The sequence below is a fragment of the Lynx canadensis genome, chromosome F1 (assembly GCF_007474595.2).
Source record: "Lynx canadensis isolate LIC74 chromosome F1, mLynCan4.pri.v2, whole genome shotgun sequence".
Classification (NCBI taxonomy): Eukaryota; Metazoa; Chordata; class Mammalia; order Carnivora; family Felidae; genus Lynx; species Lynx canadensis.
In genome coordinates this window covers 31,100,189-31,127,727 of record NC_044319.2, presented here as the reverse complement: position 1 = coordinate 31,127,727, position 27,539 = coordinate 31,100,189, and the positions used below count along the sequence as shown (strand labels likewise).

Here is a 27,539-nt window from a genome sequence, read left to right as displayed (position 1 = left end):
ACAGACTTTGAATTCTATAACCAATCCCCAAAGTTACCTAGTTCCCATTAAAGTAAGATGTGTTGATAAATAAGGAACCTTAAAATAGTATAGAATTTAGCTGGGCTCTTACAGAAGTTTCCAAAGACTGCCCCAAGCCATTATTAGGATTTTGAATTCTATGACAGCTTCACAGTTGGTATTTCTAACACCCTGGATGGTTCTGGTGTTTGTCTAAACAAGAACAAGGTTATTTGGAAAGGGGAAGCGGTATATAACTTCTTTTCCTATTTTCCTGAGTCAAGCCAGAACTTGGATAGCTTTTAATTTAAATAGCCATATAAAATAGAGTTTTTAAAATCTTTCTCCAAAAAATAAAAATATAATCCCAATTGTGTTATCAAATATACAAGAGCTCCCTTTTTTAAAAAATTTTTTTAATGTTGTTAATTTTTGAGAGAGAGAGAGAGGGAGAGAGTGTGAGTGGGGGAGGGGGAGCAAGAGTTGGAGACAGAATCTGAAGCAGGCTCTAGGCTCCAAGCTGTTAGCACAGAGCCTGACTTGGGGCTCGAACTCACAAGCCGTGAGATCATGACCTGAGCTTAAGTTGGACGCTCAACCGACTAAGCCACCCAACGCCCCACAAGAGCTCTTTTTGTGTCATTTTTTTTTATGGTGTGGCCCTAAAGGGGGGCTTGAGTTTAGTTTGCCCCTCTGTCATCGAACAAATATGCCCAATGCTACTTTACTAATAATTTAGTGACCTTTTTCCTGTGCTCCTAAAATAGTATTAGATAGATAGATAGGTAGATAGATAACGTTCCTTAGAAATTGAGTGACAGATGTGTGTGTGACATCTGGTAATTGCTTATCTTTTTCAAAACTTCAGAGGGTCCTGGGGCCCCGGGGTGGCTCAGTCGGTTGGGCGACTGACTTCGGCTCAGGTCGTGATCTCACGGTTTGTGGGTTCGAGCCCCGCATCTGGCTCTGTGCTTACAGCTCAGAGCCTGGAGCCTGCTTCCAATTCTGTGTCTCCCTCTCTCTGTACCTCCCCTGCTCATGCTCTGTCTCTCTCTGACTCTCAAAAAATAAATAAATGTTAATAAAAAAATGTTTTAATTAAAAATACTTCAGAGGGTCCTGGGCTTAATATTTCATTTCCCATGCTTTTAATTCACAATATTTTATTATACTAAGTGATGTTCATAAGGATGACTCTGAACTACTTCAGTAAAGCATTTTCAGAGCCCAAATTATTAATTTAAGTTAAGCTAATCAAAGCCAATACAGGTTTAAGGATTTTTCAAAAGGTGTGAAGCATTTACAGTGTACATTATTAGACCAGCAGAGGGCAGTAAACACTTACTGGTTTAGTGGGAAATTTGGTCTGTAGTTTTCCATTCATAGTTAGAGTTGAAAAAAATAAATATAGTTTTAGAGTTGGATTCAGAACAAAGGAGGCTGTTTATTTTGTGAGGATTTATCTATCATAATAGGTGAAAAGAAAATTATATCTGAATTGATTCACATTCTACTTCCACATTGAGAGTGTTGCGGTGGAAACTATTTAATATGTAGGCTTTTTCTTGAAAAGCAAAAACTACAAGATCTTTTTCCAGTTTGATTCTGGTAAAAGGAAGAGGTTTCTATGACCACTTAAGGAAAGCTATTAAGTCCCTTAATAATTCCTATTTCCTTTCTGTTAGAAGATTGGAGTGAATTTTTTTTCCTGTTTATATGTATCCTTAAATTCTCCAATAAGTGAGATTATTTTTCTTATATTTCCTATTAGTGTTCTCATACCAGAGGCCTCAGGTTTTGGTCTGAGGGTAGAAGAACCTGTCAAGCACATTGTGCTAGATTGGATTACTTGCCCTTTTACCACAGGTAGTAAGAAGTCTAAACCTGAAGGCTAAAACTAACCTAGTTGGAATATCTTACGTGTGAACATGTAGTTTACCCCACTAGCTACTTCTTTCCAGCCTTTTTAAAGTGTGGAATTAAAAAGACTCCTACAAAAAAATTAAGATAGATTCCTACATCCCAAATGACCTGTCCCTAAATCTTAACTCTTTCCACTGATTACTGCTTATTCATGCAACAAATGTTTGAAAATCTACTCTGTTCAAAGCACTGTGAGGTCTAGTGAGGAAAGAATAAAATAGGAAATTTGTCCTTGAGATTTGAAGTCTTAGAGGAAGAAGGACCAATGTATTATACAATGGAAAAGCCCTTCCTCAGGGTGGGGAAAGAGGGGTCTAATAAAGGCATTTTACTAAAAGAGTGGAGACTGGTTCTATTCTTCTTAGGAATGTTTTTCATCACTTTCTCTTCTATAGCCAGCTCTATACCAAGTATTTGGGCTTAGGTCATGAGAATGCGTCTAATATAAAGCCTCTCTCTGAGACTTCCTTTACTTTTGTGACAATGTCCAATTCCTTTTAATTTAGTGAAAATAGCTTGACTATCTGTTTCAATAGTCAATACACTAATAAAACTTGTTAGAACATGTATACTGTCTGCATTTATTTGAACACTGGAAATAATAAGAACCAAGTAATTTTATTTTTTCCCCCTCTGGCAGTGGCTATCTTCAATGGACATCAAAACTCTACCTTCTATGTTAAATCCAGTCTTAGTCCAGATGACCAGTTTTTAGTCAGTGGCTCAAGTGATGAAGCTGCCTATATCTGGAAGGTAAGTTGCCAAACTTCCCTCACAAAGAGGCTAAAGAGACTAAAGTGTTCTTACAAATATTTTTTCTAAGATCAGCAAGTTGAATGCAAACACGTACTGTTAACTTTCTTTACATCAGATGTTCAATACAAGTTGCTTCTTGCTTCTTAACATAGCCAAACCTCTCTCTGTCAGAATATAACACACTTTCATGGCCAGAGCTTCTCAGAAATGACAATCCGTGTCCTCCAGGAGTTTCACAGATTATCAGGAAATTGAGAATTCAGAAGACCGGAGAGAGTCTTAACTACTTTGTCCTACTTCCTGGAAAAACACATTGGACTGCCTTTCTGCCTTGATCATGAGATCAAGCCCCATGTCAGGCTCTGCGCTGAGCGTGGAGCTTCCTTGGGATTCTCTTTCTCCCTCTCTCTCTGCCTCTCCCCTGCTTGCACACACACTCTCTCTCGAAATAAGTAAATAAAAATTTTTTAGAAATATCTTTAAAATACAGTATTTTAATCCCCAGGATCCTATACCCAAATTAACCATAGAGCCTTACACAAAACACTCAAAAATATTTGTATGGCAATTATATCCTTTACTCTTTCATAAGTGTTCAATCTTAAGGTTACTAGAATAGAATAGATGCTTTATCAAGTTTATATATATATATATATATATTAAGTTTATTATTTTGAGAGAGAGAGTGCGGGGGAGGGACAGAGAGAGAGGGAAAGAGAGAATCCAAATCCCAATCCCAAGCAGGCGCTGCACTACAGTCAGCACAGAGCCCAAAGCGGGGCTCAAACTCAACGAACCGTGAGATTCACGCCCTGAGCTAAAATCAAGAGTCAGACGCTTAACCAGCTGAGCTGTCCAGGTGCTTCTCACTTTTGCATATATTTAATAGCATTATTTAACTTTTTTATTTTACTGATTTCCCATTTCACAAGTTTATAATATTTTTTTACTTTTTTTTTTTTTTCTTTAACGTTTATTTGTTTTTGAGAGACTGAGAGAGCATGAGCAGGGGAGGGGCAGAGAGAGAGGGAGACACAGAATCCGAGGCAGGCTCCAGGCTCTGAGCTGTCAGCACACAGCCTGACACAGGGCTCTACCTCATGAATTGTGAGATCATGATCTGGGCTGAGGTCGGACACTTAACTGACTGAGCCACCCAGGTGCCCCAGTATTTTTTTACTTTTTAAATAACAATGATACCTAAGTGACTACTATAAGCTAAGAAATTTAAAGCTGCTGGGGTCATCTGGGTGGCTCAGTCCATTAAGCGCCTGACTTCAGCTCCAGTCATGATCTTGTGGTTCGTGAGTTCAAGCCCCAAGTTGACTCTGTGCTGACAGCGTAGAGCCTGCTTCGGATCCTCTCTCTCTCTCTCTCTCTCTCTCTCTCTCTCTCTCTCTCTCTGTGTCTCTCAAAAATAAACATTAAAAAATATATTAAAAAGAAATTTAAAGCTTTCCATTTGACATTAGTGGAGAAAACTGAAATACTACACAAGTAGCACTTGCTGACCACTGAAAAGTAGCTCTTGTGGGACTAATTAATTATAGAAGTGTCTGGGAGTTCAGAGAAATAAGAGTAATATGGCATCGTTTTTCTAGGGCTAGAAATTAATTATCTTCTAAGTTGCCCTATAATATCATAAATGTCCCTGCCATTGGTGAATTAAATGATCAGAATTCACACATTTTGGATCTTAGAGTCATAATGTCTCAAACTTCATAGACCCAGATTCAATGTTATCAAATCCCTTCTTAGGAGGCAATTACATCATTCGTAAGTCCTGCCAACCTGTAGGAAGTCGTATCTTTTTTTTTTTTTTTTTTTAATTTTTTTTTAACGTTTTATTTATTTTTGAGACAGTGAGAGACAGAGCATGAACAGGGGAGGGTCAGAGAGAGGGAGACACAGAATCCGAAACAGGCTCCAGGCTCTGAGCTGTCAGCACAGAGCCCGATGCGGGGCTCGAACTCACAGACTGCGAGATCATGACCTGAGCCGAAGTCGGCTGCTTAACCGACTGAGCCACCCAGGCGCCCCGGAAGTCATATCTTTAATGTTGGCTTAGGAGAGGGTAGAATCTGTCAGGTATGAAGGATAATTCTTCAGCTTAATTTCATCTGGTCCTGGGGGACACACTAAAAAATGATTTCTCTGAATACCTAGAAGTACAAAAATGCAACACTACCTTAAGAGTTTTTAGTCACAATATCCTAGATGGTCACATGGTGGAGACGTTGTTCTATCCAAGTTGCTTTTGTGTTGTACTTGCCTCTTTTCCTACAAGCACGTTTCTTTTTTTTATTTATTGTATTTTTATTTTTTTTAATGTTTATTGATTTTTGAGAGACAGAGCATGAGCAGGGGAGGCGGGGAGAGAGACGGAAACACAGAATCTGAAGCAGGCGCCAGGCTCTGAGCTGTCAGCACAGAGCCCAAAGCAGGGTTGAACTCACAAGCTGTGAGATCATGACCTGAGCCAAAGTTGGACGCTTAACCGACCAAGCCCCCCAGGCACCCCTACTTATTGTATTTTTAAATGAAAATTTGCTTGTAAAATATATGCTTGAGACCCTGATTCATAAGAGTTTTTACTTAGTTTCTTGTCTATAAAATTTTCTGATACGAGTTTTAAACTTTGATGATATAGGTTAGCAACACTAATGCTTTCTTCTAATATTTTGAGTTTCAAATTTGGTCTTAATGCTTATTTTTCTTTTTGTTTTCCCTTTCTCCTTCTCTCACTATCTTGTCTCCATTCCTTTTTCTATTTGACTTCCAACTTAGCAGGAAGATTTTATTCCTACCAAAGTCTGTATCTTTTTAAGTTTTTTAATTCTTTAAAAGAAAATTACACGTACAAAAAAGCATAATAAAAGATTATGCAAAAAATACTTAATGCACTGATCGTTATTAAAAATCTTTTAAAATAAGTTTTTTATTACATATATGTAATTATGCATATAATTGTATATTATACATGGGTGTATGTGTTTACAGATATATTTTATTGTCAATTCTATTTCCTTTAGTACACAAACTGTTTTGTTTCGTTTCAGGGAATAAGGGTGGAGGTATAGTTTCTTTAGAGACATGCAGTAAAGGTACTTGGCTGTTGTTAGTAACCCATTTTCAGATGTCTACTCAGTGGCTATCACATACATGGGTGACCCTTTCTAAATTCCTAGGCAGGGTCACATGTCAGTGCTGAATGATGTGGTTCAGACATGATGTTCTCCTGCCTGTCCACACATAACTCAATGTGCAGGCTCTGATATTTGAGATCCTGGCAAGCTCACTGCTCCTAAAATTGAATTTGCCTAGTGACGTGGCTCAGTTTCTCTTTTCCATGATTAAAAAATAAGGTGGGGGTGTAGTTTAAAACCATTCCATGCAAGCTGAGTATCCAGGCTGTTAGGTTATCTTATAGCTCTGCTGTGTTTCCAGCAGTCAGAATTCCTTCAAGTGTTGGGATTTTTCCTATGTTAAAAAGCTCATGGGCACAAGAAAACAGTGAAATAAAGGAGTTTCAAATCTTAAGACAGAAGAGAATAGCCTTCTAATCTTTACCACTGCTCAGCAAAGGGGAGATATAATATAGTTAGGCTCTCTGATACTGATGCCCAAGACTTCAAAATACAGTTAATATATTTTTTTCTTTTTAATTTCTTATCCCTCACCTCCTTTTCCTGGTTCATTTCTGTTATAGCCGCTGAATAGTATTGAAGTGGTTATAAATAAACTCATTTGGCACAGTCAATTCTACCGCTGACTGGCGAAACATTGAGCCTGACACTTTAGGAAGTGTAAATGATCTCATGGCAGAAATAAAGATGAGATTTGGTTTCTCACTGGGCATAGTAAGGAGATTTTGGGGGGAAAGGTGCTCATCTTTTTTGCACGTTTAAGGATACAAAATGTTTATTACATGCATAGCTTAGAGCCAGTTCTTTCTACCTGTTGCGTTTATAGTTCCAGGAGTTTTACCACGGGGACTCTTCTTGCCTTGAGGCAAAGTCTGTATAACAGCTAGAATATGTAAGAGAGGGCAGTTTTCCATGGTTTGACCCTCTCCAGGATGCACAGGTGTAAATGTCTCTTTGACTTAGTTTCCTCTTCCTACTTAAAAATAGAGAGAGGCTTTAAAAAAATGAAATCATGTAAAGACAGTAATGTTTTATAAAAATGAAGTGACCATAAATAAAAACTTACTTGAATAAAAAGGAAGGATTTAAAAACAACTTGAGCTTCACCAGAGGACATTTTATCTCCAAGTAGTCAGCAAGGGTACTATACCACGCTAGTATAGTCCTAAACTGCGAAAGCACTTGTAACTACCATTCAGATAAACTTGCTGGACAGTACCTCTAATTTCAGCCTACCTCATGTCCTTCTCTCCACTTTTTTTTTGTTGAGATAGAATTCATAGAATATAAGGTTCATCATTTTAGTCATTTGTCAATGTACAGTTCAGGGATTTTGAGTATAATCACAATATTGTGCAGCCACCATCACTATTTCATTCCCATATGTTTTCATTACTCCAAAACGAAACACTATACCTTTTAATAAGAGTTGCTCTCTGTTCTTCCCTGCCTTCAGCCTCTGGCAAGCACTAACCTCTGTTCTGTCTATGGTTTTGCCTCTTCTGGACATATCCTACACATAGAGTCACACAGTGTTTTCAAGATTCATCATGTTGTTGCAGGTATCAGTACTCCATTCCTTTTTATGGCTGAGTATTCACTGTATGTATTGACCACATTTTACTTATGCCTTTATTAGTTGGTAGATATTTGAATTATTTCACTTTTTTGGCTTTATGAATAAAGCACCTATGAGCGTTCATCTACAAGTGTTTGAACATACATTTTCAGCTCTTCTGTGTGTATAAGAATATAAGTGCTGGGTCGTCTAGTAATTAATTCTATGTTTAACTTTTGGAGGAACCTTCTCCCCCCACGTTTGAAGCTATGTAAAGTGCCTGGCTCAACAAATGCTGACTTTTATTGTCATTATTATTCCTATCTTATCAGTTTGTAAAAAGTTTTTCCAAGGGATCTTTTGTTTTTTCTCTTAGATCCTATAGGTAAATGCAAAAATGTACATGGATTCTATTGGCGGATATTTGTTTGTTTTTTAATTTATTTTAATCCTTTGTATGCACGTTTAGGTTTCCTTAGGTATTATAATGCCTAGGAAATTGAAGAAGAGCCAGTATCATGAAATGACAAGCTAGAGGCCATAAGCAGAGTAAACCAATGCAGTAGAGTAATGTGTTCCTACCAGGGAGGGTCAAAAGAACATTAGGGTTTTCTCTCCCTTTTAATTTGCTGCTACCCATCCTGCTTGAGCCTTGGGTGAAGAGAAACTTAACGGGCTGGGGCCATCCCAAAGAGAGAAGGATGGAGAATTTCTGTGACTCCTGAAATAAAAGTCTTTTCTAAAATATGCTACCTTGTGAGAGAATGAGTTATTGCTCTCTGTGCCATTGTAGAAGGCAGAAAGTGAGATCCTTTTTGTTAATACTCAGGAAAAAGCTTTTTCTGTGAAACTGTAATTAACCCAGCAAGGCAAATTAGACTCTGTTCTTTCTCTTCTTTTGCTTTTTGAATCATTACCTGTGCCATTTAACCCAAGAGAGGAGTAGTGATGATTGAGTTGGAGAACCTTATGAATCAGTGTGTTGAATATCTTCACTACAATTGAAGGAAATCTATTAAGTTTACTTAGTCATTCTTGCAAATATTCTTTCCAGAGTCGCCTCCACTTTCTTCATACAGATGAACAATGATTCAGAGCCTTGGGAAAATGAAAAGGGAATAATTTCTCTTTTTCAAACACATGTGCTAATAATAGTTAAATGAGTTTGTGCCATATTGTACTGATTAATTCCCATGGCCTCTGAAAGGGATTGACAGCTCTCGAATGAATCAACTGTCAAATGCAGATCACTAATGGCATCCAGTGAGGGGGGGAATCTGATCCTTAGTCATGTGTGTTATACTGTATAATATGACCCTTGATTCATTAAAATATAGCAGAACTTAACTGAAAATTCAAGAGTTCTTTAATCAAATTAACCAAAATGAAATTGTAAAAGATTCTTTTTTTACAAAAAGGATACCAAAGTGCCATGTAAAAGTATATGGTTTATAGTCCTTCAAAATGAAGGGATGACTTTGGTAAAAATCAGTGAGTCTTTTGGATGAAAGACTGTCCTCTTGTTGCAGGAGAACTGGTAGTATGTCTGAGATGCCTTCAGGGTTTAGTTAATGCAGTATTCCCAGAAGTCACTGATTAGAGAAGATCTGAAAATGCCTAGGCTATGTAAAAACAGGGCTCCCTTGAAATGCACACTACCTAGCAGCTGAACCCCATCCTTGCAGAAAGTTACCAGCTAAGAAGTGAGGGAAAATGTCATTCTTGAATTTTAGTCAAAATATATATAGATAGTTAGGTAGTCCTGTCCTGGTATCTGAGTTCATATCTGTTTTCTCAGATCGGTGGCAGAAATATTTTGCCCATTGGAACTCTTTTCTGAGCTATAACTAGGCATACTTAAGAGACGTTTGGTAACAAAGCTATCTAAGGCACAAATATGGAGAGATTCAAAGGCTCTATCTGGGAGACCTAGCACTGCTCTGCTGACTTGTTTTTTTCTTTTTTTGATGGTGTAATAGGTCTCCACACCCTGGCATCCTCCTACGGTACTCCAGGGTCACTCTCAAGAGGTCACATCTGTGTGCTGGTGTCCATCAGACTTCACAAAGGTTTGTAAATAAATCTCTGTAGTTGATTTAAAAAGTGGATCACAGATTTGTAGATTTTCCCAAGGTTATTTTGAGTGTTATACAGACTTCAATGTTTAAGTAGAGATCGAAAGAACTAGAGGCCATCCAGGATCTATGTCAGCATTAATCATACACATTCTACTTTTCTCTACCAGTAGAGAAACTTACACTAAAGAATAAGAATGGATTTCTTGATTCCTTGGAAGTCATTGTTTTCCTAAGCGTAGAATTAAGTTTTTAACGTAATTAAATTTTATCCGAAACTCTAAAGTAAAAAGAAAATTTTAAGGTGAAAAAACTAGTTTTATTAACTATCTACATATTATCAATGTGACATATTAAAGGTAACATCTCGACTGTTCTTCACAATCCAATTTAGTGTTCACATGCCTAAACAATGCTTGCTGTGAAGTCTTAATGTGCTAGGTTATCTATGGCAAAACTACATAAGTAGCTCTAAAATGTTTTAGACATTTCTCACTTAAAAAAAAAATTAACAGTAATACTTAAAAACAAAATCCTGAAATGTAGAAAGACCAGAAACATAATCATAATCTTTATGTACATGTAGGGCTTTCATACAATAGCGGCCCAAGTTCCAGTCACTCTCCTGGCCTCTACTTCCCCTGGTCTTTGGGTTATTGGGATTTACAAGAAATCTCACTTCTGTGGAGATCTCCCCTTTCATGCATGAAGTTTTGAGGTTTTGTTCCCATCTGTTTTTTATCTTCCAGAAACTTTTTATGGTCTGCTCTACTCAAGGCATCTCTGCTAGCTTTCCAGTACTGCTGTGGGTTTCTTTTTATTTCTGTATCCCTATATAACCATTTCTGTGGTCAGCCTCGTGATAGGCCTTTTTTTTTTTTTTTTAACTTAATCGCTTTAATCACCAATAATTATATCCCAATGACATTTTCCTTCTGAGATTCCATGTAACTTCCAGTGAAATATCTGCTTTTAACATATTTTCTATTTTGTAGAATTGGGATAGTTTTTTAATTTTTCAGTTATTTATGTCATCTTTTTTCAACCACAATATATTGTCCTCATGTATATGCACAGGAAAGACTCCTAGGAAATGACAGGGCTGTTTACCTATACTCATCAAGTGACTACCCTTTTAAAAGTTTTTTTTAAATAATTTTGCTCCCAGGGGCACCTGGGTGGCTCAGTCGGTTAAGTGTCCGAGTGTCCGACTTTGGCTCAGGTCATGATCTCACGGCTCTTGGGTTCAAGCCCCACGTTGGGCTCTGTGCTGACAGCTCAGAGCCTGGAGCCTGCTTTGGATTCTGTGCCTCCCTCTCCCTCTCTTCCCCTCCCCTGCTCATGCTCTGTCTCTCTCTGTCTCTCAAAAGTAAATAAACATTAAAATAAAATAAAATAATTTTGCTCCCAGCCTAGAGTTAGGAAGGTAAGTATGGTATAAAAACAAAAGCCTCTGAAATTGGAAAAACATAATATTTCAGTTCTAGCTTTGCCACTTAATTGTGGTGACATTGGGCGATCAACTTTATTCTAATCTGCAGATGAGGTTATTTGAGTTCAAGGTTTTTTACATTGTGAGTATTAAACAAGTTAAAAAATGTAAATTGTCAGATGCACAGTAGGTGCTCTGGAGCTAATAACTCTTATTAATAGACCATAGAGTAACTGGGGATTCCAGGCATTTCTTGTTGAGCAGTTAAATATGTGTGTCTTCTTTTGGCCTCCCAGTAAGGAAAGGAAAAAGCTGCCAGTCTCTTGGGGGCCAAGACTTAAGAGAACGTGTGTTCTTTTTTTCTCTCTCTTTAGTGACTGAAATAGAGAAATTATATAAACAAATGCTGGGGAACAGCTCTGGTACCAGTGGCCATTTGCCACAAGCTCTTCAGGCTGGACTTTCTCTGCCATAAAAGGCTGGGACCAAGATCGGGAATGGTCAGATATTTTTAAAGGGGCAAAGGTTATTTTTAACTTCTTTCAGCCTAGTGAACTTGTTGTTTTCCCAGATCGCTCCTTTACCTATTTAAAAAGAATCTCAAAGGAATGGTTTCATTCTACTTGTCACAGCTTCCTAGAGTCATGAACTAAGCCTGATCTTGGAAATGATCCCATTACTTTAGCAGTAAGCCAGATCATGTATAATTCAGAAGAAAGTGGTAGAAATTGAATGGTGACATGTACTGGTTCATCATTTAAGAGGGAGAGTAAAAAAGGTATTATAAGTATATATGTCATAGTTCTATAGAAAGTTATAAAGATAATGACTAGCCCAAGTTTTTAAGGCAAAAATGAAATGAACTTGGTTTTATAGTAAGGCATTAGGTCAGGTAATAAATGACTGGTAATGAAAGACATACCAGCAGAATTATTAAGAAACTATAGAGAGTCCTTTGGAAATCTGGAGTGATTCCTGAAAGCAAAGAATGGAAGTATATGATTTTTCAGATATCATTTTCTATATCCTGGTGTGTCAGACAGAATAATTCTCCTTATGAGTCCTTAAGATCTACAAAATTTTTCCTTTGTTGTAAGTCTTTGATTGAAACTTCTTGACTCCCTTCCTGGTTCTCACTAGATTGCTACCTGCTCTGATGACAATACACTGAAAATCTGGCGTTTGAATAGAGGCTTAGAGGAGAAATCAGGAGGAGATAAGCTCTCCATAGTGGGTTGGGCATCTCAGAAGAAAAAAGAGGCGAGAGCTGACCTAGGTAAGGATCCCATGCATTTTTCTAAGTTGTTCATGGTTTAATTGGTTTCATTTTACAGTACAGAGTGATAAGCTAGATTTCATCTTGTCTTGGTATATTTTTAAAGGAAAGCACCATCTTTTTGACATTCATTCTTTTCAATACATATTTTCTGAGCACTGCTATGTTTATCATCTATACGAAGCACTGGAATCCAGTGGTGGATTTATTTTCAAAATTTTTATTGAACATTTACTATGTGCTAGGCACTGTTCTGAGTTGCTGGAGATTTAGCAATGAACAAAAGAATCAAAAAACCCAAAGACATAAACGAAGCTTACAGATTAGTATGAGCGGCATAGAAACAAGTTAAAGTAAAATATGTACTATGTCAAATCATGAGTACTTGAGAAAAAAAAAAGAACACTGGGAAATTAGGTGCCCAGGGAGGTCTAAATGTTTAGATGACATTTGAGTAAAAGAAGTGAAGTAGTGAGCCACGTGGACATTTTGAAGAATATTCCAGGCAGACAAGTGCAAAAGCCCTAAAGTAGGAGCAGGCCTGACATATTTTTTTGTTCCTTGAAGGGGCTAATATGGCTATAGCCCCTGTGGCTGGTGCAAGCTAAGGAGAGGGAGGGGAATAGTAATGGGAAATGAGGTTCTTCTACAATTTGGCTTTTATTCTGACAGACAAAAAGTTATTGCAGGGTTTTAAATAGACGAGTATCATGATCTGACTTTGCTTGATCATTCTTACTCCTGTGTTGAAAACAAATTGTAAAGGGAGCAGTATAAAAGCTGGAAGCTAATTTTAATGTCGTTTTGAAATAATCCAGGAAGCCATGATGGTGACTTGGACAGAGGGGTAGCAAAAGATATGGTAAGAAGTCTTCAAATTCTGGATATATGTACAAGGTGGAGCCAACAGAACATGGTGTGGAATCAGATGTGGGATGTAAGGGAGAATTACTAAGGATGACTTCAGAGCTTAGGGCTTGTAAAACTAGAAGAATGGAATTGCCATTGACCTAAACAGGAATCACTGCAGAAGGAACAGGTTTGGGAGGGAATAGCGGAAGTTCCCTTTGGATATGTTGTTTGATGTGATTATTAGACATTCAAATGGAGATGTCAGAGAGGCAGTTAGATGTTAATTTTGCAGTTTGGGGCTAAAGCTATACATTTGGGGTCCATCATCATAGAGCAAGGAAGCTATAGCTAAGGTAGAGAATAGGTCTGGGGTCTGAGCCTTGGAACACCCCAATGTTTAGAGATTAGAGAGGTGAAGAAACAGACACAACCAGAGAAGTTAGAGAAGAAACCAGGAGAGTACTGTATTTTGGGACCCAAGTAAGTAATGGAGAGGGGGATCCATTTGGTCAAATGTTTTTAGCATTCCACGTAAGACAAGGACTGAAATGACCTTTGGATTTGGCAGTGTGGGGATTATTTGGTGACTTCCATGAGAGCAATTTTGGTGGAGTGTCATGGTCTGATGGATGTTCAGGAGGATCAGAGAAGAGAACTTGGAGACTACAAGTATAGAAGGCTCTATCAAGGAGTTTTGCTAGAAAGGAAAGGAGAGAAATAAAGTGGTGGCTGAAGGAAGAAGCAGCATTTGTTTCTGTTTTGTTTTAATAGGAATATAGCATTTTGGAGTACCTGGGTGGCTCGGTCAGTTAAGCGTCGGACTTTGGCCCAGGTCATGATCTCACACTCCGTGAGTTCAAGCCCCATGTTGGGCTCTGTGCTGACAGTGAAGAGTCTGGTTAAGATTCATTCTCTCTCTCTCTCTCTCTCTCTGTCCCTCCCCCTCTCCCCCACTCTTGCTTGCACTCTGTCTCTCAAAAGTAAATGTTTAAAAAAATTTTTATTTAAGCAGTATAGCATTTTGTATGTGATTGGAAGGATCCTATAGAGAGAGAAACTTGATGCAGGGAAATTTACTAGAGCAGTGTTCTCAAGTAAGTGTGAAGGGATGGTATCGAATTCACAAGTAGAAGGGTAGGACTTTGCTAAGAGTGTGGATAGTTCATCCATAATAATTAGAGAGAAGGTGGAACATACAGGCACAGTGAAGGTAGGTCAGAACCTATGGAAGTTGATAGCTTCTATTTTCTTAGTAAGATAGGAATCAGGATCATCAACTGAAAATAAGGGTAAGGGAGGAAGTGGTTGAGATTTGAGGAGAGATAAGTGAGTCTGAAATAGTCACGCAGAGAAAAGAAGAGAAAGTGGACCAGGGAAACACGGTTGTTGGGCAATGGGTCAACTTGAGGCTAGTGGTCATGAATTGCAAGTGAGCAGTGTCTAATGGTTGTCTGCTGCCCAGGTACAGATACACTATAGGTGCGGAGTTGCATTTAACCAGAGGTGTGGTTTAAATCCACAAGTGTAAAGTGAGAGGAGGGCCAAGGAAGTTGAGGGTAGATATGAGAGGATGGTTGTAATGGTTGACTGCAGGATTTAAACTGGGTAAGGAAGGAAGTGAGCATATAGTGGCACTGGGGGATAGTGTCAAAGTGGGAAGATAAATGAATTGAGGATCCCCTAGAGATGAGGGATTTTGGAGATTGATCACTAAAGTGAACTGTAATATAGGTGGTGGTTGAAACTGAGATAACAGGATTTGCAGATTGGTAGTAATAAGGTCAAGGAGTAAGTGGCTTGAGTGAATTAAAGGACAAGGCTATAGAAACCAGGGCATTGGAAAGACCATGTATGTGGATTTTGTAATAACCATGAATTGACAGAGACAGTATTGAAGAGAGTGATAGTGCACCAAGAGCAAAACTCTTCCAAGCACTGGACCAGCCAGAGGGGATTCTCATGTTATCAACAGATATATAGTAATAAGCTGGAAATTTAAGCTTAAAGATTCATTTTACGTTAACCATCGAGGCCTAAGCTAATGGGGAATTGAAGATGAGACCGAATATATGCCCATTTTTCTAATGACTTAGTTCTTTAGTCTCTTAAAAGATGCTATAAGCAGAACTGGATTCCAGGGGAGGGTCTTTTACTTGTAGGTCTGCTTTAGTAAAGCCTTTGATGCCTTTATTTTTTAGTGTTTGGTGTTTCCTCTCTTTAAAAAAATTTTTCTTTTATTAGTATTATATAAGTTTAAAAAGCCAGCGAGTCCTTCAACAGTGAACGAGATAAACAGTCCCTAGATGCCCTGCCCCATAGTTCCCTTTTCTCAGGGACAGCCACTCTCAAATCTTCTAGCTGATTCTTTGATATGTGTGTCTATATCTCTGAATAGTATTTGTGCATTTCTGTTTCTTTTGATTTCTGTTTTCTTTTGTTTTCAACTTTATCTACTGACGTCTCACTTTGTGAGATGAGGATTTCGCTCTCTGTGTCCCCACCATTACCAAGCCTCTGCATGCTCCGCATTCCCCTATCTTCCCAATACAGGATCATAATTTTGGTTTGAACAGGAGTTAGCTTTTTGTTTTTGGTTTTTTTCTATTCAGAAGGGAGTTAGATAGTAAACTGCTATTACTTTTTATTTCATGAACTTTTTTTCCCCTTTGAGGCTCTTTTTTTTTTTTTTTTTTTTTAAGAGACTTGTCAAGATGTATTTACCTACCATAAGTCCACCCATTTAAAGTATACAGTGCAGTGGCCTTTAGTATATTGAGTTAGACAGTCATCAACACAATCTCATTCTGGAATATTTTCATTATCCAAAATGAGGGTTCCAATTTCCCTATATCTTTATCAGCACTTGTTATTGTCTAATTAATTACAGCCCTCCTAGTGAATGTGAAGTGGTATCCATTGTGGTTTAGATTTGAATTTCCCTAATGGCTAACAATATTGAGCATTTTTTCCTGTGCTTATTATTTGCCATTTGTATATTTTCTTTGGAGAAATGCCTCTGCACATCTTTTGCCCAAATTTTAATTGGACTATTTGTCTTTTTAATGTTGAGTTGTAAGTGTTCTTTATATACTCTGGATATAAGCCCTTTGTCATATAACGATTTGCAAATATTCCCTTATTCTGTAGGTTGTCTTTTTACTTCCCTAATGATGTCCTTTGACACAAAATTTTCTAATTCTGATGAAATCCAACTTACCTGTTTTATCCTTTGTCAATTTGTGCTTTTGATGTTGTATCTAAGAAACCATTTCTTAACCCAAGGTCACAAAGAGATTTTTAGTTTTAAGCCATCTGGCCCATTTTGTGTTTATTTTTGTGTACGATGTAAGATAAGGATCTAAATTCATTCTTTTATACATGGATATCCAGGTTTCTCAGTATCTTTTTTTTTTTTTTTTATTTCTTTAACGTTTTTTATTTATTTTTGAGACAGAGAGAGACAGAGCATGGACGGGGGAGGGGCAGAGAGAGAGGGAGACACAGAATCAGAAGCAAGCTCCAGGCTCTGAGCCATCAGCCCAGAGCCCGATGCCGGGCTCGAACTCACGGACCGCGAGATCGTGACCTGAGCTGAAGTCGGACGCTTAACCGACTGAGCCACCCAGGCGCCCCTCTCAGTATCATTTTTAACAGAGACTATTCTTTACTCCATTAAATTATTTTCATACCCTTGCCAAAAATCAATTGACCATAAATGTAAGGATTTATTTCTAGATTCTCATTCTGTTCCATTGATGTATATGTCTATCCTTAGGCTGATACTACATTGTCTTGATTACTATAGCTTTGTAGCAAGTTTTTGAAATTGGAAACTCTGGGTCCCCCAATTTTCTTCTTTTTCAAGATTATTTTGGTTATTCTTGGTCACTTGTATTTCTATACAGATACTAGAACCAGCTTGTCAATTTCTACAAAATAGTTCCCTGAGATTTTGATAGGCATTATATCAAATCTATAGTTCAGTTTGAGGAATACTGCCATCTTAAAGATGTGTTAACTTTTGTGATCCGTGAACATAGGTGTTTATCACCTGCCTTGTCTTTATATTTACTTATCTATCCCTAATTTGGGAAAACAAAAAAGAGAAGAATCATGTGAGTAAAAAGCCATCAGTGTTTCTACCACTCACAAATAATTTTAATTAACATTTTAACTTATTTTTGAGATTTTCCTCCTTTTCCACAGAGATTCTTATTAATAGAATCATGTTTATACTGTAAATACATTTGGATTTCTTGGGGATGTCTTCCCTGAACATGATGTTCTAAGCACTTTCTGTGTTATCTTTTTAGCAAAATATTTAAAATAGTCCACTGAGTAAATGTTCCACAGTTTATCTAGCTATTCTCTCGTAGTTGGACATTTTGTTTCCAAAATTTTGTGAAACTTTTTTCTGAATTTAGGGTTCCCTCATCCCATTAAAATAGATTCCCAGAGGTGGCATTTCTATGTTAATTGCTGTAACCATTTTAAGAGTATTAATGAAAAGTGAAGTTGCTTTTAATTATTTTTAGTGTATCATTAATTATTCTTGGTTTTGGAAGCCAAGTCACAAAAAGAGTTATACATGTTGACCAAGTTTGGACCATAATAATAGCGACCACATTCAGCCATTATTGAATATGAGCATAGACAGTCTAAAGACCCACTTGGATTATCTTACTTAGTTTCCCAAACAGCCGAAACTAAAGCTCAAGGAAGTTAGGTTCGCCTAAGATCCCGCACAGCTGTGAAGTTTGTAGTAGAACCAGACTTCAAACACTTGCAGTCTGGTTTTAGAGTGCGTGCTTGGTCTGTGCTGACAGCTCAGAGCCTGGAGCCTGCTTCAGATTCCTTATCTCCCTCTCTCTCTCTGACCTTTCCTCACCCACACTCTGTCTCTCCATTTCTTAAAAAATAAATAAACATTTAGAGTGCATGCTTGGAAGCACTCTCCAGTACTGCCTCCTTTAAAACCCAACATAGGAAAGCATAGTTCAAGTTAAGACCCAACCAAGATTTCTCCATTCAGGGTGCTGCTAGAGTTACTCTGAAGAGCACTAAAGAAAATCAACCCCACTTGAATGCCAAAGGTTGGCACATTGGCTATTCAGCCCTGTAATCCAGCTTCCAGCAACAGAGTGGCTGCTGTTAATCACACTACCAGTTTGAAAATGATGGTCCTCTGCTTTCCCAACCTTCTAATTGCCACCCCAGTCCTTCACTGTTGTCCTGGGCTTCGTATCTTCTCTTCTGGCCCTCTTAACACACCAACTAGAAGGCTTTAAACCCGAGGCACAGCGCCTTTTCCCTCTGCCCTACTTTTCCCAGCCAGCACCTGCTCTATCGCTTACTATTGTGTCACTGTTTCAGCCAGCGATCTCAGTACTGTCAAGGCAAATGGTTCTCAACCCTGGCTGTGCATCTTAACCAGTTGTGGAGCTTTTTAAAAGTTTGTGTGTCCCCAGAGATTATTCAGTAGGTCTGGGGTGGGGGCCAAGTACCTGTATTCTTACAAAGCTCCAAGTAATTCTGGTATGCAGCCAGGATTGAGAACCTCTGGTCTAGGCATTATTGAGTGACAAAGATGATTGTCCTTATCTTCAAGAGAAGGAAACCTTACCTGTACTATCTCATGTGCTTGCCATAGTCTTGCAAGTCTGCAGAATGCTTACAGAGTCTGTTTTTTGATGCATGGAACCTCACTGTCATCCCTCTCAGCAGTAATGAAACTTCACAAACATTGTTTAATAATTCTTTGCTGGGTACTACAGGGGCCCTAGACCTAAAAATGAGTAAATCATCATCACCTGCCTTCTAGGTGCTCACGGTCTAGTCCAGGAGGCAGATACAAAAGCCCTGTAGTACATTGTAAACATTTCTCTTAGCTGTATAAACAAAAGGAGCCTACTTCCTGTGGGAGAGGAGGAAAGAAGTTTGTGAAATCTTCACAATGAAGTTAACGGCTGTCATCAGAGCCTGAAACATGAGGAGAATTTTTACCTGGCCAAGAAGGGGCAGACTTGGCAAGAAAGCCACATGAACAAAGACAGAGATGTGACAGTGCACAGCTTGTTCAGGAAGCAGTGAGTAGTCTCCTGTAACAGGATCCTAAAGTAGCAGTACATGATATGACTGGAAAGGTAGGCTGAGGCCAAATGGCAAACTCTTATACAGAAAGAAGCTGCAAAGTGACTGATTATTAGTAAGCTTTCTATAATTCCTCAAAAGAACTGACTTGCAGGAGGCCCTTAGGGCAGTAATGCAGTCTGTGATACCGTGTCCTCAGATCACACACAGTGCTTCGGGTCAATGGGGATTCAGTAGATGATGTACTACCGGCCATGTTATATTTAAATCGAGGGACCATATAGTGACATACTGTGTAGCTGTTAAAAAGAATGCAGTGTGTCTAAGTTTATAGAGATAGAAAAAACACTGTTTAGAGAAAAGAAGAAATTGCAGAATGTGTGTATGTGGTGTGTGTTTGTGTAATAATCCATTGTTGGGTTTTTAAGATCTGATATACCTTTGTGTGGTAATAGGCATCTAGAAAATTGTGGGATGCACACGAGTAAAATGAGGTTGAAAAGAGGGCTTTTTACTTTTCGCTTAATTTCCCTTTGAAACTGAATTTTTTTTACCATGAAATTTTATTATCTTAATAATCTTATTACTATTTTTTTTAAAAGATTGAAATTTGGTGCAGAGTTTTGTTAACCTTCAAAGTTAATAAAATCTTCTCTTTGAAACCCCATGGTCCACTCCTTCCTCCATTTAACATCCTAAAGGAAGAGAAATGCCCCAGCTTTCCACCACATCAGATCTCCCTCTGACCCTTAGTAATAAACACTTCAGATGTCTGCTACTCAGGTATCAGAAACTTAGATACCTGCTTAGCCCAGGGCCCAGCTTTTCCTTCTCCCCTAATCCTGTGTTAGAATGTGCCTGTTCTAAGACCCATGCTATTTTAGGACTTTCTGCCTTAACCCTACCCTTCAGCCCACTCTCGTGGAATTAATAACTGTAGGGACTGTTCAGTGACTGTTGATCTGTGCTGAAGAGTGACACAAATGAAAAGTTTCTGTCCTCCTGAAATAATGACTAATCAAGCTCTAGAATATGAGAACTATCACCAGATGCTTCAGGGACAGTCCCTGTCACTAACTCTCCTTCTGGAGCACGTTACTCCAGAATGGGATTTTCCAGTAAAATGATCTTAATTGAAAGAGCAGTATCACTTTGGCCATTTCTGAACGTATAGTTGATGGGGAAAGTTTAGGCAAAAGTCAGTTTGTAGAATTTCTCTGTCTCAAGGCAAAACTGCTTGATGAGTAAAAAGCACAGGGTAGAACATACAGGGTAACTAAATGACTGAAATTAGTGCTTGTGAATCTGTATTCTAGTGATTGTCTTATGTCAGCTCATCCTAAATTCAGTTGCATATAAATGCAATTCAGTAATTAAACTGAATTAAATATCAGAGTTATAATTCAAAGAGTTTGTGACTTAGAAATAATTGATGGCCTTTCCTTGTTACTAGAGACAGGAACACTATTTCAGAAATCTAGAAAGCTCAGAAGGAAAGTAAGAAAATAGAGCTGTCTATGGCTGGGCCAAAGTGGGAAGAAGCATGAAGTTTATAAGAATTTTCCTCAAGGGCTTGCCATTGCTTGTAAACAAGGGACAAGACACATAGAGAAGAGTTCTGTCCACTGACTTGCTTTACTGAGAGCAAGCATTTGGTTTTGGAAATATTCTTTGGCATTCTTTGACTTGCGGAAAGTAGCCATTTATAAATTAAGGTGGAAAGCCAAGTGAGGCCTAATAACTTTAACAAGCAATTGATGGGATTATTTCCTGTGGACATTAAAAGCTCTCCATTTCACAGATATGGAAACTGAAGCAGAAGCAGAGGAGGTAAAGGGTTGTGTTCAAGTCAGTAGTAAATGGTCGTGCCAAATTTTAGACCAGTGCACTTATGTTTGGGAACCACTGTTCAGTGCCCTCCTGCCCTCACATTGCTCCAAAGCATATACAGGAATTGTAATGGCAACTTTACTTGTGAAAACAAAATATCATTAACAACTTAAATGTCTTGCTGTTACCTTAGAATACTTGGTAGCTAGTAAAAATTATAATGTACATCTATATTAATGTGGGGAAGGTTCATTATATGCTAAGAAGCAGGTTACTGAATAGTATATACATTATGGTCTCTTTTGTATAGAAAAAATTTGAGGTGTATAACGTATATATCACATGCACAAGTATAGAAAAAATGCTGTAAGTGGTGTACCTGGATGCTTTAAAATTTTCCCTTTAATATTTCTATATTTTCTAGATTATTACAAGTAAATGTTTTACAACAGAGTGGTTGGGAGGCTGGCAGTTAGGAAAGGGGAAGGAAAATGCTGAAAGGGTGTGGTAAGAATCAAGTGATTTATGTAATCGACTCACTGGGAAATCTCCATTCCTATATGAGTAAGTTAGTTATAATTTTCCTTGGTGAGAATTCAGGGATTTTCTATGGCTTTCTCTTCTGATTTTTGTGACCCTCTGTTCTTTTTCAGTAACAGTGACAAGTAGCCAGAGCACTCCTGCCAAAGCCCCCAGAGTAAAGAGCAGTCCATCTATTTCTTCCCCATCATCAGCAGCTTGTGCTCCAAGCTGTGCAGGAGACCTCCCTCTTCCTTCAAATACTCCCACATTCTCTATTAAAACCCCTCCTGCCAAAGCCCGGTCTCCCATCAGCAGAAGAGGCTCTGTGTCCTCGGTCTCTCCCAAGCCACCCTCGTCTTTCAAGATGTCCATTAGAAACTGGATGACCCGAACACCATCCTCCTCACCACCCATCACGCCACCTGCTTCTGAAAGCAAGATCACTTCTCCAAGAAAAGCCCTCATTCCTGTGAGCCTAAAATCATCCCAAGCAGTGGCTTGCTCTGAGTCCAGAAATCGAGTCAAGAGGAGGCTGGACTCAAGTTGTCTGGAGAGTGTGAAACAGAAGTGTGTGAAGAGTTGCAACTGTGTGACTGAGCTTGATGACCCAGTTGAAAAGCTTCATTTGGATCTGTGCTGCCTTGCTGGTAGCCAGGAAGACCTTGGTAAGGACTCTCTAGGTCCTCCCAAACCAAGCAAGATTGAAGGAGCTAGTATGAGTATCTCAGAGCCTCCTTCTCCCGCCAGTCCTTATGCTTCAGAAAGCTGCGGAACACTACCTCTTCCTTTGGGATCTTGTGGAGAAGGGTCTGAGGTGGTAGGCAAAGAGAATAGCTCCCCGGAGAATAAAAACTGGTTATTGGCCATGGCGGCCAAACGGAAGGCTGAGAATTCATCTCCCCGAAGTCCATCCTCCCAGACCCCCAATTCTAGGAGACAGAGTGGAAAGACTTCTCCAGGCCCGGTAAGTCGGCAGTGGTGGGAAGATGCATTTCCTAACTTGAAAGGAGCCAGTGAGAACATAGATTCTCTAACTTGAGGAGGTCAAGCACAAATCCCTTCTCAGAAGTCAGGATTTTTTTTTTTTTTTTTTTTTTTTTTTTTTTTTTCAGTAAATCTATTTATACCTAGGGTTGCCAGATTTAGCACATAAAAATTCAGGACAAATATTGCGTGGGACATATTTATACTAAAAATTCTTTATACTAAAAGGTTATTTGTTTGAAATTCAAATGTAACTAGGTGTTGCTGTATTTCATTATCTAGCAACCCGATTTACTCCCATTAAAATCCCTTCCGTGAAGGTCCATACCACTCAGCCCTGGTGTCTGTTTCCTCAAAGCCTTCATCATGCTCTAATATATCAATTCAAAAATATCTTCCCTCTTCTTTGTTTGGCATTATTCCCTCCCCACCCAACCCCTGCGTTTTTTGTTTTTTTTTCTTTTCCCCATTCGCCAGCCCCTGGCAACCACTTTTTATAGGTTCCCTCCCCTTTTTATAGATAAAACTGACATTCACGGGCAAGTTACCAACATCCATGAATAGATTTCCAGTTTGGTCATTATGGTTTATGATTATTTCAAATACAGTGAAACTTAGATACTTAAAGCAATTTAAATGCAGAATCCTTCCAGATTTTTATGATTTTCCCCCCATTTTTTTACCGTCACCTTGCTCACACCAGTATTTTTGGCAATTCATCTATATCTATACTTTTTAAACATTCAAGTTAGTTTCACTTATCTTTTTAGGACTACTGTTTTCATTGACTGACACAATATTGAAGTTAAATAATTTCAAAAACACATATTGCTGGCAGAAATAGGTTTGTGAACCTTAAAAAGCAAATGACCTATTGAAATGGTGGAGGGAGAAGTAGCTATGAGCATCGAGTGAGTATGGGCACAGGTCAGAGGGACTAGAAAGCTTCAGGTAATCAGTTTGCAAGTGGGGGGTGGGGGTAGGTTCACAAAGTTTCTGCTCTGATTCATAGTGGTTCTTGCTCTGTGTTAAGAAGGTGGTACAATGATTAAAATTCAATCTAAAAGCTGGAGAGCCTCAAGCCAGCTCTAGTTTAATAAGTGTTCATATCCCCCATCCTACTGTCCTGAAGCCTGTCCCATAATTTTAGGGAAAATAAACTAGAAATATTTTAAAGATTACTTAAAACACAGAATCCAACCAAGATCTTGCTACAGAACATGGGGAAAAAAAACAGCTATCAGGAATCTTTTCTTTCTTCTCCTAAAATTATGTTTGTATCTGTTTTTTGCCCCTGACCAAAATCCTTTTTTTCCAGAACTGATCTCAGCTGTGTGTTATCAGAAAAATAATTTCAGTGAAAAATTGTTTTCACTAATGTGTACATTATAAAGGCTTTTAAAAATAGTGTGCCAGTCCCATGTATTTCTGGTTTTATAATTTCAATCTTTGAAGCTAAAGTTTCTTTAGAAGGTTTTTCTTCTTTATGTGCATAATGATAAGACTTCCTCAGAAAAGGGTAGCAGCTGCCATTTGAATCCCTGTCCCATTTGTAAATTGGGTGGGGGGGGAGGTGATTTACAAATTTCTTTCAAAGAGGAGGGTTATTATAGCCTTTGGGTCTTATCAGGAGGTTTAACTAGTAAATATTTTCAGTTCACATGAAAAATCTATGCCTTCCATTCTTACATACATCTATTAAATTTTTATTAAATTCAGTACAAATCAGCCAAAAGAGACATTGCCCTCAAAGTATTTGGAACTTGAAAGCTGGCTGACTAAATAATCAAATTTCTAGGCATCCCAACTTAAAATACCCTTTACTGATAACTTGCTGAAGTAACAGCTGAACTTTATCTTAGAAAATCTCTGAAATCTAAACTTTCTTTTTCTAGGTCACTATTACTCCCAGCTCCATGAGGAAAATCTGTACATACTTCCATAGAAAATCTCAAGATGACTACTGTAGTCCCGAACAGTCAACAGAATTATAGATTCTAATCTGAGTGAGTTAACTGAACTTTGGCCCCTTAAAACAAGACAAAAAATACAACAGACTGATTCAGTAACTCTGATCTTTAAGAAAGCTACCATTCATTTTCAGAGAAAAATCGTTTCAACTCTGAAGCTTACCTACTCTGGTTCTAAGCTTATATGCAGCTTCCTTGGGGTGAATGCTGTGTTTAAATTCCATAAAGTAAGTTTGTCACTCTGTAACATTTTGAATGAGTAGTCTTCACTTTTTAAATTATGCCTCTTCTCTACAATAATGACATCCCAGCTCATAGAGGCAAAAAGTAAGACTTGTCTCTTGTTACTCTGAGACTGTGGGTACACAGTGGAAAATATCTGCTGGTCACAGCAGGAGGCCTGTCTGTGAAGGCCAAGTGCTGAAGAAGTCTTCTGCTGGGGACCCCTGGATCTGTGCTGCCTCAAACAAATATAATTTCATTTAAAATTTATATAATCTTTTCACTACACTTTTGGTTTTTTTGTTTTGTTTTGTTTTTAGTATGTGTAAAAATGTGATGTTCAGATAAGTACATTTATATTGATTCAGTGTTAAAATACAGTCTTCTTAAGTTAAAATCATCTTTATTTTCAGAGCAGTGATAAATGTCAACGCTTTGGAGAAACTAGGAGAACAACACTAGAAACCTTTACTTGGCCTTTTTCCCCCAAATATATCTCCCATATGAGACTATGACTCTTATATTTTTTACTAAGCAATTTACTATGTAGCAACCCAACATCATGTTCTATAAGAGGTTATGGTTTTGCCACTTACTAGACAAAGATACTTATAAAATCAACAGTCCTGCATGGAAGCTGGGGTGTGAAATCATCTTCAGTTCTCTAGGGGCTGCAAGTTTTTCAAAATATAAGTCATCAGATTTTAAGAAAAAGTAATCATCTCTGATTGATACTTTTATAAAAGAAGATAGGTGTGAACTGAAAACCCAGAACCTAAAAAACAACTCTTGGCTTTTTAACTTGATTTTTTGGATTTTCTTCATGTATATATATATGAAAAAAACAAAAAACAGTGACCCTCTAGAATAGCCCTGAGCTGAAAAGTCATGGAAATTTCTCTAGATATTTAATGTAGAAGATGTTTAGACTGACTCTAAGTTAATAGTGTACAGAATATCTTGAGCATCTTCTCCTTTAACCAACAGTTACATGCCGATCATCTTGAATTGAACTGTTGTTTTATATTTGTTCCCTTTATAAGCTCATAGAAACAAGTTCCATGTACTTTCTATGTGCTACATCCTTAGAAGGGACTCCCCTAACAATCATGAAACTTGATTCATTTTATCCATAACCCTGAGAAATGTGTAGAGTTTATTCGTATTTTTGTCATAATTTAAAAATCTGTTCTTAATGACAACTTTTTAATTCCTTTGCTTCCTATAAGTCAAGCTTGTAACAACCTGCACTACATATGTTGATTACGCGTGGTTTTCTCCAAGGAGAAAAATAAGTAAAGGGAAGCCACAGAATTGCTGTTTTTGAAACAAAGCACTCCATAGCATTAACTGAGTATTTAGGAATTCTACTTATAATTGGTGTTTGATTTTTGAATGTTAGGCTATGGGAAGGTGTTGCTTATGACCATATCTACTAATAATGATATCTGTCTCTTGCTTTGAACGCCAAGTGGAAGGGAAAAAGGATAACTAGATAATTACATTCTTTGTATCCTTGAACATCTAACAGCTCTGCTGAGTGAAATTGGGGTAAATGTGGCTGGCAGGAACTGTGCTGAGAGTCTACTGGCTGTAACACGTCCCACTTGTAAAACTAGTACTTCAAATGGGTGCCAAAGGTCAAATGTAATGAGATAATAATTATCCCTGCCTCTGTCAGTGTCAGACTTTGAGCTGATCCTGAATAATAAAGCTTTTTACCTTATCTGATATCCTTTTCTGAGCTTTTTGCATTAACCTAGAAGCAGTCTACACAAAAGAACTATAGTAGTAATCAAGAATCCCTTCTACTTGTTCATTGAATAAAATTTGTTTATTCCCAAGGATATGATCTAGTTCAAGCTGAAAGAAGTTTTAATAAATATTGTCTTGCTTGGTCAGACCTTGAGCGCTTAAGATGGCTTGAATTACTTGATGAAGTAGGGTGGAGTGATGTAGTTCTTTTTCTAAACAAGTATTTCCAGCCCAAGCTTTTCCATTTGAATACACTCCAAGCATTATTGCTACAGTGCTGTATTAGAGTTTCCTTTGGCTGTTTCATCACAGGCCCTTAATTTACTTTTGTGAGGGTTGACTAATTAGTCTTTTAAAATGTTTCCTTTAATCTGGGCTGCACATTTAACTGATGATAAATCAAAACCATCTGTAGCTATCCCTGTTGGACTGGCAGAGGGTGAGTTCAGCTCACTACCCCATCTCTAGCCCTAAAAGCTTAAAACTTCACTAAGACTTTCGGGAAACCCAGTATAGGAGGCATTTTTTAAAACCTCAGCTGGGCAATATGGATGCCTGGAGATAACTTTTTAGTGTGTGTGTGTGTGTGTGTGTGTGTGTGTGTGTGTGTTGTTTAGTCCCCAGCTTGAAATCAGCCTATGGTCATGATCTTGTACGGTCATATATCAGTTCAGCATGTGCTTTTTGAGAGCCTATCCTAGCAGATAAACTGCTACTCTCAGATCTATTTTTCCTGGACTTCCCTTCACACTGCTCATAAAGCAAAGGCTGAGTAGCCTCATAGAATGAGTTCACAACTAGGTAGCATGCACAGCATTTTACAGCTGTGCATCAGAAGAGAGATTAGAGGAGAATGTCATGTTGGGGAAACTGAGTTATTGTCCTCCACATGGCAATTAAAGGGCTGAATATGGGTCCAGTGAGCTCTTGCTCATCAGCTCTCCCTACTTCTCAACAGGTCTCCATAGGAGGTTCTTTGGCTGCCTAGGTTTGGATCATGCCACATTGTGAACTAACCATCACTCATTAAATTCTTGGGAATTATGGAAAACCCTGCTTTATGCATTATTAGCTCTTTAGATACTGGATAAAAGTTATGGGGAGGCCAAACACAACATTTTGCTGGACATGATGTGAGTCTAATGCTT

The 27,539-nt window shown here is 38.2% G+C and overlaps 1 protein-coding gene across 1 annotated transcript in view; it reads left to right on the top strand.

The window, feature by feature from the left end:
- The window catches only part of DTL (denticleless E3 ubiquitin protein ligase homolog), a 41,097-nt gene extending 16,191 nt beyond the window's left edge, over nt 1-24,906 (top strand). Inside the window, exons 11-15 of the mRNA XM_030303089.2 lie at nt 2,564-2,676; nt 9,363-9,452; nt 12,031-12,166; nt 21,592-22,424; nt 24,340-24,906. Of these exons, the coding sequence (XP_030158949.1) occupies nt 2,564-2,676; nt 9,363-9,452; nt 12,031-12,166; nt 21,592-22,424; nt 24,340-24,438 (1,271 nt within the window). The 3' untranslated portion in view covers nt 24,439-24,906. The remainder of the gene's footprint in view (nt 1-2,563; nt 2,677-9,362; nt 9,453-12,030; nt 12,167-21,591; nt 22,425-24,339) is intronic.
- Nucleotides 24,907-27,539: the final 2,633 nt, after the last annotated feature.